The following is a 25,806-nucleotide window of genomic DNA, read 5'->3' on the forward strand; positions in this document are numbered from 1 at the left end:
TAAATGAATGATGATCATTGCTGCACTATTTTTCCCAATGGACAAAAAAGATATATTGCTTAAGCGGATCTGCGGATCCGCTACTACCTTGCTTGCTTGGCACTTGTCAGTCCAGTGGCATTATGTCCTTCAAAAGGTCGGTCAAGAGACCTCACCTTTACTATAGGATCTTAGCCTATGAGAAGTACAGTTGGCCGTGTACGGTGGGTGTATCCCCCTATGACATTTGTTCTAAAATGGTCTTTCAGGCCTCTTTAAACTGATTTGATTTGCCTCCCTGACTAGATTGAAAGCTTCCAAGAATGTCAAGATTCATAAAAATCCCATACTGGATCCGGTCTGTTTACATCCCCACTTATGGGCAATGCGTTATTGAATACATTAAAAATATGAACAAAATTGAGACGTATGCAAGTTTTGGAATACCTTTATTGATTTGGTTCTATTTCTGGATCCAACTAGTCCATTCGTGATCCAATTTGTTCGGTAATTCTATTCCATCTCGTGGATGGAAGAACTTGGGTCGAGTTGAGTTACTAAAGATCAAAATCTCCAAATCCAAAATGTATTTTTAGAACGCTGCAGCCATCACCATTGAATTGGATCGGACATTTCTTCTTGTCTTATTGGCATCTTAATGAGGCATTATGTGGTCCTATGGTCACTTGGTTTGACCATTGTGGATCCCATCGATTGGATTTTATACATTAAGGCCGTGTTTGATTCACTGGATCCCACGCGGTATTTGTCCAGGACCAGTGACTCGCACCCATGCTCCACAGAAAATGAAGTGGTGGGCCTCTGTTTGTTTCGTCTGAGGCACACTCTGCACAAACGCGGGACAACACCTGGGCAGGGACAGGTCTGTCCCTGTTTGGGTAGGTCCTGCCATCCAAACTCGCTGATGGTCCATACTCATTGAGCTATACATTCATTTGCTTACGTCAACTATTATTTTTAGTGTTCACATAAAATGCTGGGTCCTAGCCTCATTGAGCTATACATTCATTGCCCACACAGCCACCCATCTTGTCATTTCTCGACATGGGTGTGGTGTCTCCATTGAGATGGGGTGGCTGCCAGCGGAGCCGCTGTATATGCAGCGGCGCTGCATAAAAAATGTTCTCTTATTATTATAACGTGAGAATTGTGATTGGATGCATGTGGATTGGCACATGAGAGATGCTTTACGGATCCTAAGTGAAATGGATCCGGGTCTACATGTGGTCATGAGATCTGACAGCCCTAAAGAATTATTAGATGAATGTAGCTGACTGATATATGATTCCAGATATGAGCTGGATTGAATTGGGATCCAAAACAAAAAGGAATATCCAAATTTATGATCCCATGGTCCAGATTTGGAAAGACCGGAAAACGAGAAAATACTTTAAAAAATTGGATATTTCGGTTGGTACTATCCAGAACAGAATGCTTAATTGACACGGCATTAATGCTAGTTGGGTTGGATCTAGGTCCAGAACCAACTGGGCCACAAACTGTTGACAGCCCATAGAGTCAAATAATTGGTTTTCTTGAGATCCAAGTCATGCGCTTTTTCTTTCTACAGGCCCACCTCATCTTCAAATTTCTTTATTCATGCAATGCACTCAATTGGAAAGTAAAAGAGGTAATCACTTGCATCATCACGTTTTTTAAGAGAGAGAGAGAGATTATTATTGATTCACTTAAAACGTGCGTTTCTTATTCATGCAATTGAAAAGTATAAACAAAGGCAACACTTGCATGATTCCACCACATTTTCCAATGTGTGTGTGTGAGAGAGAAGGCATTCAACCTTTGCCACAAAATTTTTTTATCACGATTTTATCAGTAAAAGGACTGTATAGGGATAAAATAAAAAAGTTTATATGGGTCCCTAGAACATGTTAACCAAATGTGAATTAGGCATTTTCGACACTTTTTTTGCAAGTCCAACCCTGCATATGCATGGTCCATTAGCTAGGAATAGACTCCTGGATCATATATTTTTTATGAAAAAATATGATTTTTGGATGCTTGAATATTTACAAAAATTATGAATCATTGATTTTCAAGCCTTAAAAGATCTTTTTTATACATTGTAATCCGATGATCCAAGAGTCCGTTTATATAAAATCAAGCATCTAGATCACATCCACAGAGTGAAATTTAAGAAAAAATCATAAAAAACTTGCTTCATACTTGAGTTTACATATTTTAGTGACTGTTTTTTCTCAAAAAATTAGAGAAAATACATATATTTAATTTGTACAATACATAAGAAAATATATAAAGTTATAAGAAAATATTAAAATACAAAAATATAAAAAGTACAAATATCACATTAATATCAACATAAAAATATGATATTTTCAATATAAGTAATTTTTAAAATATTGTTTTTTGAATTGTAATGACCCCAAAATTTTAACCCAAAAATATATTTTTTTTCAATACAGCGAAAATAATAAATCTAGAATTTTGGTTAAACATCTCGAGCAGGGTACAATCACCAAACACATCACATTCAACGATCAATATAAAATTAATCTAAATGTTAAATGGTACAACATAAAATGTAAATTATTCACATATTATGTCTTAAACTTTATAATTTAAATAATCAATTAAAATGTTTAAATAAAAGTTTAAACAGTTGTCCTCAGGACCCAACAATTGGTTTTGCACCGCACCTTCGCAACATTTGACATTCACTCTAATTTGATCATTCACTACCTGAAAATTTTTATTTTGAAAACAAGTGTGAGACTTTAAAGAGCCTTAGTAAAATTCATACAAGCATTGCATATATATATATATATATATATATATATATATATATATATATATATATATATATATATATATATATAAACCTTAAGTCTTCATGCATTAATTGCATTGCACAAGGTATATCACCAAACATTGAACTGAATAATTACATAGTTAAATTTGAGAATACATATCATCATAATATTTCATAATCAACCATATATCATCTTAGGCATATAACAAACACAAATATGAACAAATATATAAATGCATAAAAGTAAAGTAAATAATTATTTTATTGTTTCTTTTTTTACCAAACTTCATTGGGTATACGTAAGGTATCATGAAACAAACTAGATCATTTGGATGTTTATTATGCTATGTGATTTGATTTTTTGAGAAATTTACTGAGTCACACTCGCTAGGAACAGTCTCTAACCGAGAAAAAGCTCTCATAATGGCTTGGCTACATGTCAAAACAGAATCGATCTTAACTTTTGCAGAAGACATGAACATACTACATAGGATTAAAGTTGGTAGTTCGACCTCCTAACTCTTTTGAACCTGGGGACTAACTGAACTATTGTCACTTGAAGCATTTTTTTTATAGTTTAAGGGTCCAAAGAGTTTATAATGCCTACTCTCTCTAAGGTAGACATGGAGCATTCTGGTTAAGGACACCTTGGTATGGCACACCCAAAATCTCATAATAGGATTATATTTATTAGGTTATGGGTCAATGCAGCTACCACATATGAATAACTCATTATAGTAATTAGATCATGAATCTTTTTTGAACTTCAGATCAATATATAAATATTTAAACACCCATGTGCACACAACCTTATGGGGTATCTATTACCCTGTATGCATTTCATACTCATATACTGCATGTCATAGAAGTATATGCATTCCTAACAACACATGCATAACACAAACATGATATTCATCAATTAAACATGTAGTATAATATAAAAGCATGTTGAATATAATACATTAAAGCATGCATAATTATCACACAATATTCATTCACATATGCAAGTTTTTCAAAATTATTTTATCTAAAATCCAAAAATTTCAGGATTTAGAAGCCAATATTGGAGTAGCCATGCCCTATAGAAATCAGTTACAGGTCTAAATTTTTTATACAATCACATGTATATGTCTCTAGAATCATGTTGCAAAATTTTAAATTTTTAGGAAACACGGTTTAGGAGAAACAATTAAATTTTTGGGTCACGCGGTTAAAATAGCCCGAAACCGCATCAAGTTTTGCAAACAAGCCAATATGCATATCAAATAAAATCAAATCTTAGATTCACAATCATATCAATAACAATATTAGAACACATTTAATATCAGTTTAAACCCATAAAATAAATCCTTAATCGCGTACCAAAAACATGAATTACAAACTAGGATTTATTTATTTTTATTTCATCTCAATCATGTATATTTACAATATGAATATCAGGTTGAGTTTATAAAAAACGTTTAAAATAAAACACAAAATATAAACAGAAACCATGTGAACCGATTTTCCCGAAAAAAGCTCTCATAAACCTTAATCGAGCTAGTTCACATGGATCAATTTATGTATTGGTTTCTAGCCATGTCAAATCATCTCAGACCTAATATGAATATTAAGAAATTTAAGTTAAACAAAAGAAATAAATACAAACAACACATAAATAAGAACACATAAGCTGCTTTCTCGAAAAAGGCTCTCATAAACCCTAATCGGGAGACTTATATGAATTTATTTATGTTTTTAACAACCAGAAATAACATGTCAGATCTCACATAAAAATATTCATTTTATATTGTACATGAATTTTAAAATCATACATAATAGCATAAGCTTTAAATAAAATAATTTTCTTAAAAGAGGCTCCAAAACCCTAAAATATTTTTTAGTAAATTAGGGTTTTAATTCTTTTTTGCATATCCAATTAAATTTTCACTATGAATATTGATTTTCACAAGATTAACAAGTATCACATGTTGATAATTTCCAATAATTACAAAAATAAAAATTATGGAATCAACCAAAATAAATTTACACCAAGGTAAACACGTTTTATGGTATTTTTCCCAATAGAGACCTCAAAACCCTAAAACGATTTTCTCAAACTAGGGTTGGGTTTCCATAAATTCATTTATGTATCTCCAAGAAATATTTTGACATGTTTCTCATGATTATTATATTTAAATGATACAATAAATAACATATTCAAGTCATTATGTATAGATCTCTACAATGAGCACATGATTTTTGGGTTTTTTTCAAACAGAACTCTAAAATCCTAAAAACTATTTTCATTGTCTAGGGTTTATTTTTTTTTCAATCAATTATGGAACTAATTTAACATGCTCATAATACATAACATGTTGTTTATATTCATTTAAAACATCAAACAAACATATAGAAGCATCTAACCAAATAAAAACATGTTTTCTAGAGGTTTTTTCCAAAACTGATTTTTGTAAAAAACCCTTTTTTAGACTTTATGAAAATTTGAGACCATATGATATCAATTTTAACATATTTTGGGGCTGATTCATATATAAATATACATCTGAAAAATATTTCATTATGTATATGCATACTTGGTGCATGTATAAAGCAAAAACCCTTTAAAATCTTAAGAAAATTGGGTAGGATAAAAACCTCAGAAAAGAAAACACCGAAAAGGTAGCTTCAACATTTCTTTCTTTTTGACCTCCGTCAAGTTGCAGGTTTAATGGATGCAATACACTTCCAACAATCCTCCAAGGGGCATGAATAGGGGAGGAAGAAGAAAATTAAAAAGCCAATAAAGAAAACTAAAGAGAGAGAGAGAGGGATGAGAGAGATATTAGAGAAAGATAGGAGAGGGTGTGTGTGGAAGGACTTTTATAAGTTCTCACACCCCTCTCAATGGAAACTGGACTTTCTCTAGCCCAAAACCATGTGGTTTGTGAGAGAGTCCAATAAGTTTGAACTCTTTGGTTTTTATCTCCTTTCAACCACCTCTATTTATTTAAAACTCTTAGTTATGTTAAGACTCTTCAAATTTTGACTTTTTCTCTTTAATTAACTAATCAATTAACCATTAATTAAACTCATTAGGAGGTAGAGAGGTGAGGGACATCTTACCCTATGAGTCTTTTATGATTGTTGATGGATCCAAATGACCCAAATAAAATATTCATATTCAATTTATCATAATTGGATCCCTAATTGAATTAAATAGAGCTCATATTATGTCCATTGTTAAATTATCCAAGATCCACACTAAAATCCTCATTTAATTACACATTATCCAATAAATGATCATTTATCTTACAATTATTTTCTAAATAATGTATCATTTATTTTTATACTAAAATACACAATTTAATTTAAATGAGATCCAAGATTAAAAAAATAAGACATGCATGCCCAAACCATTTAATTTCTTATTTAGTCTACAAATTCAAAATTTGCAATTATTCTAATAATATTATGCATACATTGAGACTAAATTCTACACTAATTCCAAAATAAAAAAATCAAGAATGTTAAGGATTTCAAGAATTGCACTTAAGTCATAGATGCACATAAAATTCATTTTATTCGTTATATCATCATAGAAAAAACCTCAAATTTTACATGAATTGTATCAGTTTTTTAAAGTTTTGCAATAAAATCGTGGGATTTTCAAAAGATAGCCGATATTTGGGACTATGCATGGTTCAGGGGTTCAGAAATTGGAGATTTCAGACCTTGTTTCTATCAATCTCATGCTAAAAGGCACTTTCTCTATGTTTGGGACCCTCACAGCTGCCAACATGGATGGTGGGATGAGAATGTTTTCATAGGGAGAGGTGTAACTGAAAAATGACATGAAAAGTAGTGGGAGAAGGAAAAGTTGCCAACTCCATCTCATTCTTATCCCTTCTGTTTGTTTCGTTCTTTCATGAGAGAATGACTCATTTTGTTTTTATAATAAAGAGCGGCTCACTTCCTCACGTGAAACTTGCATCAAGATCAACTGTGATTTCATATGGAAATAGCACCATCTCCACGGGTAGAGATTTCCCACAACTTTTCCCACGGTGGATCCCCATTACAAACGTAATGTATATTTTTTTTGGTTGGACCCACTGATGTGATGGGTTTCTTACAAAAAAACACAAAAATGAAAAAAATCACATGAATTTAGTGTCGTATGAAAATCAAATTATGTGATAAAAGTTTTACTTTTTCTCACGTTCAACGCGATGAGCCCCACGTCTCATGAATTCTAAGAAAATCCTCTTCTCAATGATCTAAGCACATGTGGAATACTATATTTGTACTGCATACTTGGATCAGACTACTTATATTTGGACATGGGATATATATTTGAGTGCACTTAGCTTGTAAGTGGGCTTAATGATCATAGAATTGGGTCTTGTGTTTAGTATACCCTTATAGTAGAATCTATAAACTATATGAAGAGAATAAAAGAAATACAAGGGTATTTTGGGTTTTTAAGAAGCTTCTTTGAGAAGCATGCTTTGTGTAGCTTTTAGAGGAAGCCCTTACAAAGAGAGTATATATATAAAATAACTAAAATACTTTTATAATAATGATATTTTTTCATATATATTAAATACATTGTAAGGGCTTCCTCTAAAATAACTATAATATATATATATATATATATATATATATATATATATATATATATATATATATATATATATATATATATATATGATAATTCAACCAAATGAAGGTTTAAAATCTATAACCCATCTGATAATACGATATGTATGCGATACTGACAACATTGCTTTTTGGCAATCCAAAAAACATATAGTTTCTTTTCTTAATTTTGATATTTACACAGAGAAACCACCTCAAGATCATAGATCTAGCCGTGCTGGCTCAGCCTGGAGTTCCTCTTGGACATCAAAACATTACAACTTGTAAGCCTCTAAAATATGGCACTCAAAAATAAGGAAAGACAGCCACAGTGGTTTAGTATATCCAATGAAAATTAATCGGCTTCTACCGGATCTAGGTGGACCCCTCCTATGATCCGTCTGGATCAGCTCGTCTGATCAATCTCGTCTGGCTAAGAGTAGAAAAGTGATCTGGCAACACGAAAAAGGAGTGGTTGGTAGAGGTGCAAATGGATCGGATATAAGTTGAATCATGGGTGAGTAGAATCCAAAACTGTATTTTATGCAGTAAATCCAAACATGCAACTGACCCATCGTAATGAAGCCTAATCGGTATCCACATTTTATACGGGCATATTGGATCTGCAAATGTGCTACTTTCCTAAGATGATCCTGGGACTGGATAAGAACATGTTCGATGTGGATATACACCTGCACTTTCCCATGGAGCTGCTGCTCTATCTGGATCTGGCACCTGACCGACGTATTGGCCAATAAATGTAAAAATGCTTAAAATTAATTTTTAAATATTATTTTAATAGTTTTAACTAGGGGTGTCAACGGTTCGGGTTTGGTTCGGACTCAGGTAAAAACCAGACCTGGTACAGATTTTTGGGTATGGTTATATTGGTTCAGATCTGAGTCTAATCAGATCCACCATAAAAGAAACCATACCCCAGACCTGATAAGAACTACATGAGCCAGACCTTACTCGGTAAAATAATATTTTTTATCATTTTTATATTAAAAATTACTGATCTTAATCAGAACTCGGGTCGATCCAGGGTCTGGTATAAAATTTCACAAACTATACTTGGCTCCATGTATTAATTGGAACCTTCGTGTGTTCGGGTTTTAATCGGGTCTTCTTATTTATCACCATACCCAGACCCCTATAGGGTTTGGTACGGGTTGAGTCCGAGTAAACCCTACCCATTGACATCCTAGTTTTAACATGTATCTACGTTCTGATTGACACAAAATATTTTTTAATTATTTTAACCGATTAAGAACGATTCAGAATCGGTATCGTCTGATTCACCTGAATCATTGGCCAAACGATTCAGGACCGATACCGATACTGATATAACATTGGTCTGTATCATTGCAACCCCGACTGCAGCTATTAATTAAAGGTTGTGCTTTGACTCGGAAAACTCAATCCAGCGGGTACAGATCCGAATCATAAACTAGCTACGGGATTGCCACTTCAACAAATACACGTACACACACTCAAACAAACAAATCGGATTCCATTCCAATTCGAATACATATCCGTCTAAAGAAAACGCCAATTCCGAATCCGATCTTTGAGACCCATTAGCATGTTGGACTCGAAATGAAAGTCTAACCGGATCCGATCCATTAGCACTCCCGAGTCCTGACTCATAGTTCGGCCTTAGAGTGGCGGTACAGCGCGCGCAAGTCGTGGTGCAAGTTGACCGTTTAACTCGGGAGTGGGAAGCATGGAGGGAAAACAGAGGGCGGTTTGGTTGGGAACCAGGCAGCGCCGCAGAAGCATCAAACTCAAACAAGCGGCGTCAGTCTGTGTCTCTGTATATTGATAATGATGAGGGCTGAACCGTTTAAGAACGACACTTGGGTAAGGCGGAGATGGCGACCATGGCCAAGAAGAATCGATGCGGATTGCTTATCATCTCTCCCGCATTGCCGGTGGAGGAGTCCTCTTCATAATTTCCGAAAATTCGACCACTCGAGATATATACATATATACAGAGAGAGAGAGAGAGAGACTGGTTTTTCCCTTGCACTCTTGTTTTGGTGTTTGGTGATTGGTGGTTGGTGGTTGGTGGGTCGAGCACTGAAGGTGGGTACCTCTCTCTCTCTCTCTCTCTCTCTCTCTCTCTCTCTCTCTCTCTCTCTCTCTCTCTCTGCTGTAGAGATGTTACCTTCTTCACGTTTGCTCGCACTTTTCAGTATGAAAACGAACCGTTTTTCTCACGTTTGCTTCGACGTGAGAAAATGGAGGAAGTCTGAAACGTTCTCTTATGGTTGTCAGAGAACGGTTCTTGTTTGAGAGCCAATGAGATGTGCCCAAGAGTTGTCAGAGAATGATTCGTTAGTTCTTTTTTTGTTCTTTCTTTCTTTCTCCCTCTTCGTGTGTTTGGTTTCGAGATGTGCAAGAGGAGCAGTAGTATTGATCTTACTTTATCGATGTAATGTTCAATTTACGAAGTAAAATTAAGAAATTTTGTATTGTTGGTGAGTTTTTGATGTTCTGTTCATCTACTCTTCTTTGGCATGAACCTTTTTCTTGTCAGTGTATGAACTTTTTATATGATATGTCTTGGTTTTCTATAACTTTATAGATTCTGTATGAAACTCTTGAAGGTAGACAACCTTCCTGTATGATGAGAAATGATTGATGAAGTGGAAAATACGGGGCTTTACATCTCAACTGGGAGCTTTAAGTCTTGATTTTTCAAAATGAAAACAAACAAACCCTCTTCCCTCTCTGCCGCGGGTCCTCCTCCCCCCACCACCCCCGCGCACCAGGAAAAAAGAAAAAACAACAAGATAAAAGGAAGAAGGAAAGGGTGGGAGGTGTTTGGTGATGGTGGTGTTATTGAATCCTACAATATTAGCTTTATGGATGATTTGTGATAGCAATTTCCCAATTGTTCTTCAAGTTAATGAAACTTGATTCACTAATTTAAGAGTTGAGATCTGGTGGCTTCTATATTTTAAATAATTGACATATAAAATGCTTGCAAATATTTTTTTTCTCCCTATCAACTCTATAGTTTGAGAATGATGACTTATGCATTCATGGTGTCGCGTACAATCATTTCTTTGTTATGGATGGAGAAGAACAAACTGAGGCGTTCATTTATGTTTACTAGCAGTGAATTCAATTAAAAGAAACATGTAGTTATACCTGATTAATTTTAAGTAACATTGCCGTCTAAGTTATTCATTGTAACGTCCTGTTCTTATCTTGATATTTGATTCTGAAATCCTGTTATTGTTTTTGTATCTTCAGGTCTCGGGGTGAAAGGCTGTAAGAGAGGAAAAATCAAGAATATTCCATCTATTAATGGAGAATAGCGTGAAATGTTTAGTGACCTCACCTGTAGAATCTACTGAAACGGGTTCTAGGAACGTGTCTTTGGATTCTGTTTTTTCTGGGGATCACGTAATCAAATTGGATGGAGAAGATATTAGGTATAAGGCCGTCAAGAACGTATTTCTTTCAGGCATGGGCAAAAATACAAAAGATGTGCAAGTCACCTCTATATCTGTTGTTTCTCATAGTACCTTTTCAGGACAGGGTCGCTGGGACATTTTTGATATGCATTCTAAGGCCATTGCGAAGAAGCATGGTGGCCATAATAATATCAAACGAGCATGGTATGGTGCATCTAAAGACGTGATTGCGGGCGTCACTAGTTATGGTTTTGTGCATCTTGAGACAATTAAATGTGGTGTGCCATTTGGATCTGGAATCTACCTTACTCCCATGGAAGACTCTCTTAGGAGGTATATAGCATCAAATAAGATTGTATTCCTTTCCTTCTCACGATTTCTTTCTACTGCTAGATGAAGAAGTTTTAAATTATGGCCACTGTGGCTAAGCCTGCATTCATTCATTTTGTATTTATAACTCACAAAGCATTTGCTTAATTTAGTGGTACCATGATATTCAAACTTATTCTCCTTATATGTGGAAACAAGTATCTGTTTGATGTTGTGAAACTCAAATAAGCTGTTCAACTGCAGTGCAGTGTGCTCGGAAGTGGATGAAAATGGGATCAAGCACATGGTTCTTTGTCGTGTCCTCTTAGGAAATGAAGAACAGGTTCGCCCTGGGTCACAGCAATTTTATCCTAGTTCTGAGGGATTTGATTCTGGTGTGGACAACCGGGAGAAACCAGGATTATACATTATGTGGGGTACTCATATGAACACACACATTTTGCCAGAGTTTGTAGTAAGCTTCAGTGTGCCACTGCCTTTGCAGGGTAAGTAATTTCCATCAATATACTTTTTTTTTTCTATCTTGGCCCTTCCACCAGAGTTTAAAGAAATTTATGAATCTGCATTTTCAAGAGGAAGATATTTGTGTGTTTATATTTGCCTTCAATTGATTCCAGAATTTTGGGATGGGTACAACTGGAAGAAGGGCTCTATCTGTGTATCAAAGCGATCACCTGCTGCCTTTCTTAACAAAGTACAGAACGGTTCTCTTTTTAAGAAGGTAAGACCTCTTTTATGTTCTTCTAATCCATTCTCCAGTAGCTAACCAGATTCCTTTCTTTAGATAAATCATGATGGTTACTTCTTTGATCTCTATTTTTTCTTGATAATCAGCAGCAACCGGCTCAAGTGCCATCTAGTGCGGCTTTCAATGTTCCTCCTAGAGGGCCCACTTCATCTTGGATGCCATTTGTGCAGTTAATTGCTGTACTTGCCAATCTTTTGCCTCCAACCAGCATTAGCACCATTCGCAAGCAGTATGGTGAATACCGGGTAACCAGACAGTAATGCTTTTCTCGTCCGTTGGTATTACAGTTGATGTAAATATTATCTTTATTAGATTTTGGGGGATTATGATAGGATGGGAAAATAACCCGGGACAATTTTGCGAGGCAGTTTAGGCAAATTGCAGGAGATAAAGTCATTGTTGCAGCCATTAAATTTGCTAGAGCTAAGGTGAGAATATTCTTTAAGAAACACTTAAGTATCTCGGTCATATCTGTTGCAGATTTTTCAGGTTATTGTACATTTAGATTATTGTTTCATGTTTTGGGGAAAGTGTATTCACACGCCGTTAAAGTCCAGATCTGTGACAGAACTTGGACCAGTCTTCAACTTGGAGTTACTTGCCTGTGTCTCTGCAGTAGCATCCTGATTCCAGCATGCAAGAGGTCCACTGTCGTGAGTTGCCTTGTGAAAAACAGGCACACACACAAACACAAACACACAGACATACATGCACACAGACATACATACACATGCACATGCACAAGCACGCAACTAAAATTTGCTGGTAATGTGCATGTTACTTGAGAACAGCATTGGCATGCAGCTTCACGCGTGTTTGATGTGTCACAACTTAGATGACTTGCCAAAGTTTATGATTTACGCTCTGATTTAGGTATTGCACACACACAAACATGCACACACACACAAATTGCTCCATAATGATCCTTTTTTCGGTTGATCTTCAGAAAGTGAAAGCTGAAAAGAGTTCTTCAAGCAGCACAACCGTCTGCACCTTAAACTCCATGACAAATTGAGATCTCCAATGACGCGGATGTTGAAAAGCTCCTGAATGTCCAAGTGCCATTGAACATGAACAATCAGTGTAGCAGATACATGAAGTAACTGGAGCTTTGTACATATTTGCGGGAACGAATGTAATGTCATTTTTTTTCTGAAATAATGACGGGAACATGGCTTAACCTTATGTGGAGTTTTCAAACTGAGAGTTCTGAATGGATCCAGTTGGTCTAGTCTTTGGAAAGGCTTACAAGATTCAGGATCTAGTTAGTTGACTCAGTCGATTCCCCGACTCAGTAGCACCAGCTGACTTATGCTGAGCCAATCAGAAGGATCCTTGACTTGCAACCAACAGAGGTCACACAAACATGCACACACAACATTTTGGTTTTTGGTATAAAAAATATGAACATGATTTATTTTCTTGCATTTTTGTTTTTTTTTATATATAAAATGAATATGAATATGCATTTTAGGGTTTTTGGTTTGTATATAAAACAAAATGAATTCTTATTTTTTTCTCAAATTACCCAAAATTTAAATATTTTTTCATACTTCGATCCAACTAAAATCCATAATTTTTTGATAAACTTTCATAATTAGATCTAATAAGACACCCATTAAAGCATTTATATATAAAAAGAATATAAATTCTTATTTTTTTCAAATTACCTAAATTTTCAACATTTTTTTGTTTTTCGATCCAATCCTATATCTATATGCGACGTTAAAATTCATAATAATATATGATCTAAAACAAAGTAATCCGCATGACTGTCTAATTAAGTTGTTCACATATAGTCAGACATTTGAAATACAACATTCTAGATCCAAACAAACATTGAACTTGGTACATACCCTAAAAGAACGGGAGGATCAAGTTCACCTCCTTTTATAATGGCACAGAAACATTATATGCAAGGGCTTGAAGCATTGGGATTAATCCTATCTACCAACTTCATTGGAGGAAGATGGCTGATACCTAATAAGATCCATACAATGATACAAAGTAATTCCTTCCAATAGAAGCGCCTGAAGCATTGGGATTAATCCTATCTACCAACTTTATGAAGAAGGATGCTGCCTAATCAGATCCATACAGTGATATGGATTCCTTTGCATCTCTCTCTCCAGCAGATTCTTCATGCTAGTTTTTATTCATGCCAGTCCAGCAGCAATCTTGCTCATAGACAGTGATATAACTAGCATACCAACGGGGTTCCGACCATCTGGTAGGACCAGTTTGTACAAGTTACCATGTGAGGGGACGTTGCAAGTTCAAACTCCACTGGTATACGGGTGGTTGAATAACTGCCTGGTTGCCTGAAACAGTCTTCTGGCCTCTCTGGGTTGGCTTAAAGGCTGTTTGTTCTCTGTCTGGTTTGTTGCTTCTAGATTGTATGAGAGCCAGAGTAAATCGGGTTGTTCAAAATGGACTTGATAAATTTTTTTTCAATAATCTAGTTGGGGTGTGGTGGATCCTTACTGGTTTATTGGTAAGTAAACATATATCTGTGTAAGAAGAATTACATACAAAAGAATGCCAGTGTGGGGGGTTGGTCCTTCTAGGGCTTTTTCATCCAACCTAGCTACATGAGGAACACATGCATCCCTCTCTCATTCTCCTTATAAGAGGAATTTTCAGTTCCTTGATTTGAGATCTTGCATTTGAGAGGTCTTGGATTCTGGTGTATAGCTCACAACACATCAGTGTGCACCACCCCACCACATCAGGCTCTCAAACTGCCCCTACAAGGTAAAACTACCAATTAGGATCAGGAAACGAGCCAAGCAGCTCATGGCCTGGCTCTGTTTGGCTCATTATGAACTCATTCATGTAGCTGTTGGGGTCACGAGCAGCTTATTTAGTTTAAGTGAGTTGAGCACGAATCAAAGGTGTTCAGCTCAATTTGGCTGGTGGATATATGTATAGGCTGTATACATTATTTTTGTAAAGTTTGTTTCTTGATCAATAAACCAATAGGGGTTTGCCTAACCCCAGCTTCATTTCATATATAGGCTCTAAGTGTAATGTATGTCATATAACATGGTTTTTTTTTTAAGACCAGCCCGGGTTAGTCAGACCCCTACCAGTATCATTACTTTTGTAAAATAAAATACAAGAATGCTGGATCATATTTCAGATCACACAGTTTCACAATCAACATCATGACATAAAGCAGAAAATACAGCACTATGAAAATCATGATTGACAGTCGATCGAAACAAGAACAGGGAGTAAGCATGACAGTTTTCGCATAAAACCAAAATCCAGACAGCAACATATGAACAAATAGATGCATAGAACATAATAAAAACAACGAAAGCATGTTAATACTGTGTAAAAGGCTAAGGCGTACGAAAGTACTCCCCTTAAAGAAGATTCACCCCCACATACAGTGCAAACAGGGTCCGACGTCCTTCCTCCAGGATACAATAGTCTCGGCGATATGGATTGGTGCACGCCGATGGTAGATCGCCCTTCGAAAACAACCTCAGGAACTACAACTGCAGACCTCACAGTTTTAGCAAAGCAAGAGAGAGAGAGATGATAGAGTGTACATCTGTCCCATTGGAACCTCTCTAACGACATTTATAAAAACGTGGAAGAGATCTGTTCGAAAGGACATGACTCTTGAAGAGTTGCCCATTTTGAATAGACATGACCCTTGCAAAGAGTTACCAGATTTGAACAAGTGTGACTCTACCAAGGAACAAGTGTGAATCTGTCAAGGGTCACCAGAAAGGGTCAATTACCCGAACTTGAGCTCGGCCCGGCAGACACGCGCGTGTGTGTGATAATCATTTCAACCCCTTGTTCTTAGGAACAAATGCAAGAGTTTACATATGGGTTATAAAGCCTACAACAAACTCAAACACCATCAATATGAGACTATTCCACACCATCAAAACCAAACTTTTTTCAAAAAGGAAAAACACTCCACGTTTCTTCTTGGAATTTTCTCTCTTGTACCTAACAAAGAAATCATACAATCTCCATATCTAGAGACCAGTCTAAGGGGTTGATCCTTTCACAATTTTTGGATTCCCCCATCCCTAATTTAGCTAAGAATCTAGCAGTATAATTCAAATTCAATGTGGGTTTTTGTATGACTAATCTTTCAAAACTGTACAAAAAAACCTTCACTTGCTGAGGAATAAGATATCCTAGCCACCAAATCAGCTCTTCCTGACTCTATAATAACTTTAGAATCAGAATTAACTAAAGAAAATATATTCTCCCACCCACACCATTCCTTCTCTTCCAACCGTTTATTGGTGGAAAAACACCATGTCTATGAACAGAAGCTGGTGGTTGCGGATTGTGTAACCAAAATGTCATCCAGATCGAAAGGCCCCACACACCATGTTGCCTTGTTTCCTTGATAGAATCAGGTTTCAATGACAAATTGGAATATTAGTGTAGTTATAATATCTTGAATCTGGGTGAAGTGTATGAGTTGGATCTGCGTCCAAATCAGTCCGATTTGTTTTCATCTTAGAAGCCTGGACATGACCGTACTTGACTTAGACTGCTCATTTTTGTTGGGTATAATTCCACATAGTTAAAAGAAGCTAAGACCTAAGCCCCAAGGGGTTGTCCACATGGTCTCCAGCTCATGAATAGAAAGATATCCTCCTATGCTATAAGTTCAAATCCATTTGTCGCACCCCTTTCCACAAGGTAAAGTAGGAGGCCTCGTCGTAGGGATGGCAGTGAACCGGGGCGGAGGCAGGGGGGATAAGGTCTCCACCCCTGCCCCGTCTCAAAACTCTTCCCTCCATCCCTGCCTTCATTCCCACATGGGTTTTGATTTTAACCTCCATCCCCGCCTCCATCTCCAGTCCAAACGGGGTGAGGCGGGGTGGGCCCCAGTTTCTCACTACAACAAAGCAGTAGATTAGCGACGATCACATTCCGTCGCGAATCCGTCGCTAATCCGTCCTAACCATGTTAGCGACGGATTAGCGACAACGCGGCGACAGTATGCTTACGTCGCGAATATTTCGACGCTAACTGGCGACGGAATAATTCCGTCGCCAGGTCCGTCGCTAATTGCGACGGAATAACGAGCGCTATATTCCGTCGCCAATCCGCCGGTACTAAACGGCGACCACGGCTTGGCGACGGATTTAATTCCGTCGCTATGTCGTCGCTAGATTAATATGAATAGCGACGGATGGTTCCGTCGCTAAGCCGTCGCTAAGCCGTCGCTAGATTAATATGAATAGCGACGGAATCATCTGTCGCTAATCCGTCGCAAACACGAAAAAAAATCAAAAAAAAATTATTTAAAAATTAATTACCGAGAACTGTACAATTTCTATTTCCTGTACAATTTATATTTCCTGTAAATAAAAAACAAACCACACAAAAAATTTCATATAACAAGTATCTATAATAATTAATCGTTCCACCTTAAAATTAAGAAGTTTAATTATTTACAAATCAACAATTACAATTATGAAAAATAAAAAAAATAGAACTTCTTCAACACAGTCCTCTAATCATCGCCAAGATTTTGTGCATCTTCTTGTTCATTGTCTTTATCTGTCCCTTCAGCTCCACTACCCTGATTATCGCTAGCAGCCTACACAAGAAAAGAACAGTCAGTATTGATAAACAAAATATAATGAAATAAATTACACACTATATGTGATTCTATCATGTGCTCATGTGTGATCTAAGGCAATAAAAAAACTCTATATGTGATTCTATCATGCTCATATGTGTGCTAAGGCAGTCAAAAAATTGAATATGTGATTATAGCATGTTCATATGTGTTCTAAGGCATCTAAAAAAACTCTATATGTGATTCTACCATGCTCAGATGTGCTTTAAGGCAGGCAAAAAACTATATATGTGATTCGATCATGCTCGTATGTGTGCTAAGGCAGTAAAAAAATTGAATATGTGAATATAGCATGCTCATATGTGCTCTAAGGCAGGCAAAGCCAAAAATTTTATATGTGATTCTATCATAAATGATATATAATATGTTCATATGTGTTCTAAGGCAGTTAAAAAACTCTATATGTTATTATAGCATGCTCATATGTGTGCTAAGGCAGTCAAAAAACAGAATATGTGATTATAATATGCTCATATGTGTTCTTAGGCAGTCAAAAAACTGAATATGTGATTATAGCATGCTCATATGTGTTCTAATGCAGTCAAAAAAACTTTATATGTGATTCTATCATGCTCATATGTGCTCTAAGGCAGACAAAAAGTTAAATATATATATGTGATTCGATCATGCTCGTATGTGTGCTAAGGCAGTAAAAAAATTGAATATGTGAATATAGCATGCTCATATGTGCTCTAAGGCAGGCAAAGCAACTTTATATGTGATTCTATCATGCTCATATGTGTGCTAAGGCAGTAAAAAAATTGAATATGTGATTATAGCATGTTCATATGTGTTCTAAGGCATCTAGAAAAACTCTATATGTGATTCTACCATGCTCATATGTGCTTTAAGACAGTCAAAAAAACTATATATGTGATTATACCTGAGAGGGACCTGGAATCGAAGATCCCCTATCCTGAACAGCGGCCTTGATCTCATTTCGGAGAAAGGGGGCGACGGTGTATTGGAAGTAGTTATTCAGTGATTCATTAATGATCTCGCGTACATCATCACCGGAAAGAATAGTCGGCTGCTTGGAGCTTATGTCGGCGCAAGAAGTCGGTGAGCCGTAACTGGAAGAACCAATAACTGGTGAAGTGTTCATATTACTCCCAAACCCGAACACGCGACCTTTTTTGGGTTCACCTGCTGCAGTCACCCATGCTGTAGGATCAAATGATGGATGCTGAGTAGCGTCTTCGCCATATCGCTCTACCATCTGTTGCTCATATGCCTCCTACAAAATAATGTTTAAAGTATTCATTAATAATTAATGATAACATTATGATAACTTGCATATATATTGCAATGATTATTAATAGAATTAATACATACCATTGTCGTTCTCGCCTTCTCTGATACGAAGACTCCCGTGGTCTTCCGTTTATGTGTTTCTACAAACACATCCTTATATGGTACAATGCCTCCTTTTTCTGCTTCCTGCGAAGTTAAATGACAAAAGATTTAGTACACAAGTTTGCAACAATACTTATAAAATTAATATTATATATTGATGAGTTACCATTTTCTTTAGGTGGCTCTCAAATGTCTTAGATCCACCTGTGTGTAGATGGGCTTCGGGCATCTTCGATCGATTTTGTGAAGCCTTCGCAGAGCGATTTTTAAATGCATCTCCCGCCCACTTATCGCACATTTCATCCCAGTAATCTCTCCTGATAGTAATAGGACCATGGCCCTTCCACAGTAATGGATCATCTACTACGCCAGATGCTTTTTTTGCTGCAGTCTTCATAGTGTGCAGCATGTCTGCAAATCGATTGGCAGCCACCTTCTGCCACACCTTCCTTGCATCATTTTCTTCCACCGTAGTTGCAAAGCGATTCGAAGCCTACAAATATTTTCAGAAAGTTAGTAGACATTGCTTAAATAAATTAAATATGAAACACATTAACTATGAGGAACAACTGTATACCATGAATGAGCACCACAATCTGTCTAGCACCTCCTTTGGGTACTCTTTCCATTAAGCAACTGGTCCTGGTAGATGTTGAAGAAGTGAATTCCTAATCTCCCGTACTATTTCTTGTGGCTCAAACCTCGTGCTGCACATGAATTGTTACACAGTAAATATCAATATAAAATATTTAAAAGATATACAATAATTGAAAACAAAATACTTACGGTCGATTATCGATATACACTATTCGAATGAGTCTTCTTGTGCCAGCCTGAGAAGATCCTGTTTCCTGTGTTGGCTGTTGACTTGTGCGATCAACTGGTGTAGGTGGGTCGTGTACAGGCGCAACATCATCTGTAAAAAAATACATTAGAAATTCTCAGAATGTGCATTTGAACTAATCAAGCATCTAATTAGTTATATGATATACCTATCACAGGAGCCCGTGAAGATGAAGGTTGAGCCTGGCTACTACTGGATGAGCGACCACTATAACCTCCACGAACCATATTCTAACAAATAACATATGTCATACAATACATTCAAATAATTCACATCAAGTATTACAATGCATTCAAGTCATTCACATCAAGCATTGCAATGCATTCAAATAATTCAAATCATTGACATCAAGTATTGCACTAATTCAAATCATTCGTTAATTGCATAAATTATAATACATTCAGATAATTGAAATCATTCACATCAAGTATTACAATGCATTCGAATCATTCGTATCAAGTATTACAATACATTCAAATAAAATTTTTAATCATTCACACCAAGTATTGCAATACAACTCACATCAAGTATTACAATGCATTTAAATAAAGGTTTGTAGTATAAGATTTTGCTCACTAGCTTGAGAATTCTTCCTCGTCACTAGTTTGACTTTCTTCTTCTTCTTCTTCTTCATTGTTTGCCCATCCACTTGGTACATCATTTGGATCACATTCCTCTATGAATGTTTCATCAGCCAATGGAGATATGACATGCATATCATGCGCAACATCGTGACCATAAGCAAAGTCACAGACATCATCTGATTGATAGTAATCACTGTCTTCAGCTAACTCATCTTCCTGTAACTGATCATACTCGGGGTATAGTTTGGATTTCACCTTGCAAACTGCCCACCATTCATTTCTATCTGACTTTTTTATACTCGGATATGAAGTATAATAAACTTGTTGAGCTTGCGAGGCTAATATGAATGGTTCATATGTTCCAAACCTGGATTTATGATTCACCTCCACAATGCCTGAAGCTTTGTCGAGTCTTGTTGCAGTTGGATCAAACCAATGACACTTGAATACCGTAACCCTGTTATTCATGCCTAAGTAAGTCAACTCCATTATTTCCTCTATAACACCGTAGTAATCATGTTCATTTTCACCGTAGCTGCTACCCTTGACACACACGCCACTATTTATCGTTGATTTGTTTATACCGTAGTCTTTTGTATGGAATCGATAACCATTTACGATATACCCGTTGTAGCATTGCACAACTTTGGTCGGACTATTTTCTAAATCACATATTCCTTGATCTTTAACATCACCATTGCGAACCTACGCACAAACATAAACAATGATTGTGATCACGATCAATTAAGTAACTTAGTGTTGTTTATAACTACAAAATTTATGTTAGCTTCTTTACCAACTGTTTCAACCACTCCACAAACTTAGTTTCACGTTCTTTTTGTACTTCTGCATCAGTGAGATGTGAAACTTCGTTTCGCAACTCCAGATCAAATCGTCTGCAAACCACAAATACTTATATTACCGAGTCATGTATCCACATATAGAACATAAAAAGATTTATAATTGAGTTGCATATACATATACTTACTCGATGTATGGGTCGATCGCTGAGCAATTAAAAAGAATATAGATGTGTGCTGCATCTTGCTCTCGATCTGTCAATAGCCTTGATCGGCAACTACCAAATGCATGCCCAAGTGGTTGAAATGTCGACAGCTTGTCAGCTACAGTTACTTGTTCTCCATCATCGTTACGGGGCGGGCATGTGTAACGTGTTGGAATATGAGGTTCGAAGTACATAGATGAGAAATTTGAAATCTCTTCTAAAGTGTACGCCTCACAAATAGAGCCTTCTACTCTTTCTTTATTACGAACCTTTTTTTTAGGTCGAACATGCATCTGACAAGAATATACATTTCAAATTTTAAATATCTGTCATTAAAGAGACAAATATAAAAAAACATATACCTTTCAAATGGGTACATCCATCGATATTGCACAGGGCCACCAACCCTTAGTTCATATGGCAGATGTATGATCAAATGTTCCATAACATCGAAAAATGCTGGCGGAAATATCTTTTCTAACAGACAAACAGTGGTGATGACAGAGTCCTCGAGATTCTTTACATCTGATACAATGACCTCCGATGCGCACAATGTTCTGAAAAATCCGCTCAACTCAGACAATACCCCCCATATAGGTTTGTCTAACATATCATGGAATGCTAGAGGTATCAATCGTTGCATAAAGATATGACAATCATGGCTCTTCAACCCATATAACTGTCCATCGTCAATCTTCACAGCCCGAGCAATGTTAGAGACATATCCATCTGGAAATCTCAGTTGTCTCAACCATTGACATACATGTTTTATTTGATCAGGTCCGAGCACGTACTTCGCCTTTGGTTTCAGTACTTTGCCATTATACTCTTTGAGTTCCAATTCTGGTCTTTTACATATTAATTTTAAATCCATACGGGCCTTCGGATTATCCTTCGTTTTTCCTTTAATATTCATTACTGTATTGAACACATTATCAAACACATTTTTCTCTACATGCATCACATCCAAATTATGTCGTATCAATAGGGTCGGCCAATACGGTAGTTCCCAAAAAATAGATTTTTTCGTCCAATTGTGTTCCTTCCCAAATCCACGGAAGGGTGTAGGACTGCGGGCATCTGTTAATACATCTGGAAAGTATCGCAATCTTCTTAAAATCTCTATGCCAGACAATCTTGAGGATGGACCTTCCGTTTCAGTTGTGCCTGTTGTAAATGCATTCTTTTGACGTCGGAACGGATGATCGCTGGGTAGAAATCGACGATGGCAATCAAACCAGCAAGGCTTCCTTCCATGCCTCAATCTAAAAGCTTTGAAATCCTCCATGCAGTACAGACAAGCCAACCTCCCATGTGTGCTCCAACCAGATAACATACCATATGCAGGGAAGTCACTGATTGTCCATAGAACAGCGGCCTTCATGTTGAAATTTTGTTTTTTGTGGGCATCATACGTGGTAACACCGTCATCCCACAGTACTTTTAATTCATCAATCAATGGCCTTAGATATACATCAAGATTTTGGCCAGGTGAGGTCGGACCAGGGATCAACAGAGACAAGAAAAGATTTGGACGTTTCATACACAAGCTTGGTGGAAGGTTGTATGGAGTTACAAATACTGGCCAGCATGAGTATGGAGTTGATCTACCCCCAAATGGATTAAATCCATCTGTACATAGACCGAGTCTAACATTTCGCACTTCCATTGCGAAGTTCTGATGAGTACGATCAAAGTGCTTCCAAGCTTCAGCGTCAACAGGATGTGTGATCTTGTTTTCATCGTGTCGAACTTTATTTGCATGCCATCTCATGTGTTTAGCTGTCTTTGAAGACATATACAATCGCTGCAATCTAGGAGTGATAGGAAAGTAGCGGAGCGACTTGTATGAAACTTTCTTTGATCTCGTGCTACCATTGCCTGTTGTCTTTGGCTTGAACCGAGGATGCCCACATGACGGGCATGATATGTCGTTTTCCTGCTCCTTGAAATACAACATGCAGTGATTTGGACAAGCATCAATCTTCTTGTAACCCATACCTAGAGCGTTGACCATAACTTTCGCACGATAGAAATTTTGTGGCAATTTCTCATCTTTAGGCAACATACTCTTCACAATCATGTACAAACGGTCAAAACATGATTGACTCAAATTATACTCGGACTTCAAATTTATTAGTTGAAGAACTGCAGACAAGATAGTGTGACTCTCACAACCGTCCCAAAGTGGCTCATCAGCATCTTTAAGTAAATCATAAAATCTACTAGCTGCATCGTTTGGTGATTCTTCATCTACGGCAGTTCTTACATCACTAGAACTCATAGCAGAACCCAGTTCTGTTCCTGCAGCATCAAATATCAAATTCGTATATGGATTATCGTGCACCACATTCACCCGTGCATCAAAATCGTTTCTAAATTCTTCTCCATGAAACGTCCAGTTCTGATAATCACTCACAAAACCCTTCCTGTATAGGTGATGTCTAACGCCATGAGGTTCTACAAATCGATTATTCTTACAAATCTTGCAGGGACACCTAATCCGACCTGTGGGATCTACCGTACTGACACTCGCCGTTGCAAATTCAATAAAACTATCGACACCATCCATATATTCATGCGATAACTCATTGTCCACTATCCTATGGTACATCCATTCACGGTTTACAGTCATTCTGTCGTATGATGTTACGAATAGTATCCTAACGAATTAAGAAAAAAACAATCAGAATGCTACGATGAAGAAAATATCAAATTTATCATGCAATATACTATGTCAAACAATAACAAGAATTTTGATGCATGCATTGATAACTTAATATTTTCATGTGCAAACTATTAATGACACGATACAATCATTTGAAGCATGCTTTTATTATAAAATTTTACATGGAAGTCAAAATCAAATTGAAAGTAACTACATGCAAGCATGGATACAATTACATCAAACATTGCAATACATCATAATCATTCATATCAAATAAATGGCAAACATGTACCTGCAGCAAACACACTTTAATATCTCACTAACTACTACCATGCTTAGCATGGACTCCGTACTCCAAAAATAAGAACACTTCCATATTTCTACATTAAAATCATGCTCAGCATGATCTTCGAACTCCAACAAAGCAGTCCTAGATATCAACAACTAAGTGAGTGTGTGAATAATAAAGTGCTGCATTCAATAAATTAAATAACATGTGATACGTTTGCATCACTTACTCACCACGGGTATTTACCCGATTTGCATTGTTTTTGTCATTTACTTACCACAGGTGGCCGAGCACGAGTTGGTTCCGTTGAAAAATCTGCACAAAAACAAAACAAATTAAGTAACAAACTAACTAATCATGAAACAAGATGAAACACTAACTAAAAAAATTAAAACAACTCTAACTAATTGAAAGAAGAGAAAAGAAAAATAGTATATATGTTAAGCCAAATCTAACTAGAAGATGCTAATGTTTCAAATAGTCTATTATATTTTAGCAGTGTGGTTCTTCATAACTACAATGTGGTTCTTCATGTAACATAATTTTGCAGGCAACAGGACTTAATGCAAATGAAGAGATCAATGGAATTAGTCATTTAAGCAGTTACATAACTTACATTCTTTTTTCCCATAAATAGAAGTTAAAAACCAACTGGGCCATTGTAGCTGAACAGAAAGCACTTCTAAATATATGCCCAATCTGTGGAGTTGATTTTTTGGTAATAGAAGAAAAAAAAAGACTTCCTTACATCAAAAAAGAAGAACACCAATTAGCGAAAGAGAAAACCAATAGAGCTCGGTGAGCCCAGGTGAACCTTCATGTTCCTAAATGCAACTGCTTGTTTGTTACACATCGGTTTCTCCTCATCTGGACAATGTGCTGAAGTGTGATACAATTTACACTTCCAGCATAAACTAAAGAGCAGGCCTCTAAGAAACACAATGGATCATCAAGTTGCTTGGCATACTAGATACTCCATTTATTGAAGAAAGAGGCCAAATACAAGGTGAGAGAAGCTCAACAAACGCTAGGAGTTAGTCAAATTATATGTGCAAAATCTTGTCAACTTTTGTGACTCCGGATGAGTCAAGGAGTCTGATATGGGAAGTAACATAATTCAAGGACAAATTACTCTAAGAGCATTCTGCTAGATCAAGCGAAAAAACCTCACAATTTCAAAACCAAAGGGAAATTTGTGTCTATGTTCAATGGATCGCACCTGTCAAGACAAAATGTTTTGAACAACAAAGACGCAATTTAAAAGCTCACTGCAAATCTAATGTACAACTTTTCCAAGCTAACTAAGATTATCGATTGAAATTAAGTAAAGCATGAACTGTGTTAGAATTCAGAAACCCGCTGACTCTTTACAATGGCTACCATGGGATCAGATTAAGCAATTACTATGCCACAACGTCCTCATTAATAAATAATAAGAAGAAGATACGACCAAAAGATGTTAAATTTTAAGTATTGAAAAAAAAAACTTTTGAATAAAAAGACAATGGGCAAC

At 36.5% G+C, this 25,806-nt stretch overlaps 2 protein-coding genes across 2 annotated transcripts; one reads left to right on the forward strand and one right to left on the reverse strand.

Moving 5' to 3' along the window:
• Positions 1–10,726: 10,726 nt before the first annotated feature.
• LOC149843551 (putative inactive poly [ADP-ribose] polymerase SRO2) lies at positions 10,727–13,341 on the forward strand. Its single transcript, XM_090000925.1, has 6 exons — positions 10,727–11,169; positions 11,410–11,651; positions 11,784–11,887; positions 12,004–12,159; positions 12,247–12,342; positions 12,861–13,341. Exons 1-6 carry the CDS (start codon positions 10,727–10,729, stop codon positions 12,927–12,929), a joined length of 1,110 nt encoding a protein of 369 aa, XP_089857051.1. The 3' UTR covers positions 12,930–13,341.
• A 4,063-nt stretch (positions 13,342–17,404) lies between these two features.
• LOC149843552 (uncharacterized) lies at positions 17,405–24,588 on the reverse strand. The gene is made up of 4 exons (XM_090000926.1): positions 24,571–24,588; positions 19,895–19,976; positions 19,689–19,818; positions 17,405–17,504 (listed from the first exon to the last, which is right to left on the reverse strand). The coding sequence occupies exons 2-4, from the start codon at positions 19,971–19,973 to the stop codon at positions 17,405–17,407; spliced, it is 309 nt and encodes a 102-aa protein (XP_089857052.1). The 5' UTR covers positions 19,974–19,976; positions 24,571–24,588.
• Between the last annotated feature and the right edge of the window lie 1,218 nt (positions 24,589–25,806).

Source organism: Nuphar pumila, chromosome 3 (assembly GCF_984573655.1).
Source record: "Nuphar pumila chromosome 3, dmNupPumi1.hap1.1, whole genome shotgun sequence".
Taxonomy (NCBI): Eukaryota; Viridiplantae; Streptophyta; class Magnoliopsida; order Nymphaeales; family Nymphaeaceae; genus Nuphar; species Nuphar pumila.

Bases quoted from the DNA above. Each gene is read 5' to 3' on its own strand.
- LOC149843551 (XM_090000925.1), top strand. From the start codon at position 10,727: ATGGAGAATAGCGTGAAATGTTTAGTGACCTCACCTGTAGAATCTACT. The intron at 11,170-11,409 runs GTATATAGCATC...GTTCAACTGCAG, and splicing joins ATGGAAGACTCTCTTAGGAG to TGCAGTGTGCTCGGAAGTGG. The intron at 11,888-12,003 runs GTAAGACCTCTT...GATAATCAGCAG, and splicing joins ACGGTTCTCTTTTTAAGAAG to CAACCGGCTCAAGTGCCATC.
- LOC149843552 (XM_090000926.1), bottom strand. From the start codon at position 19,973: ATGGTTCGTGGAGGTTATAGTGGTCGCTCATCCAGTAGTAGCCAGGCT. The intron at 19,819-19,894 runs GTATATCATATA...ATTTTTTTACAG, and splicing joins TTCACGGGCTCCTGTGATAG to ATGATGTTGCGCCTGTACAC. The intron at 17,505-19,688 runs GTAAGTATTTTG...TTTCTTGTGTAG, and splicing joins GTGTATATCGATAATCGACC to GCTGCTAGCGATAATCAGGG.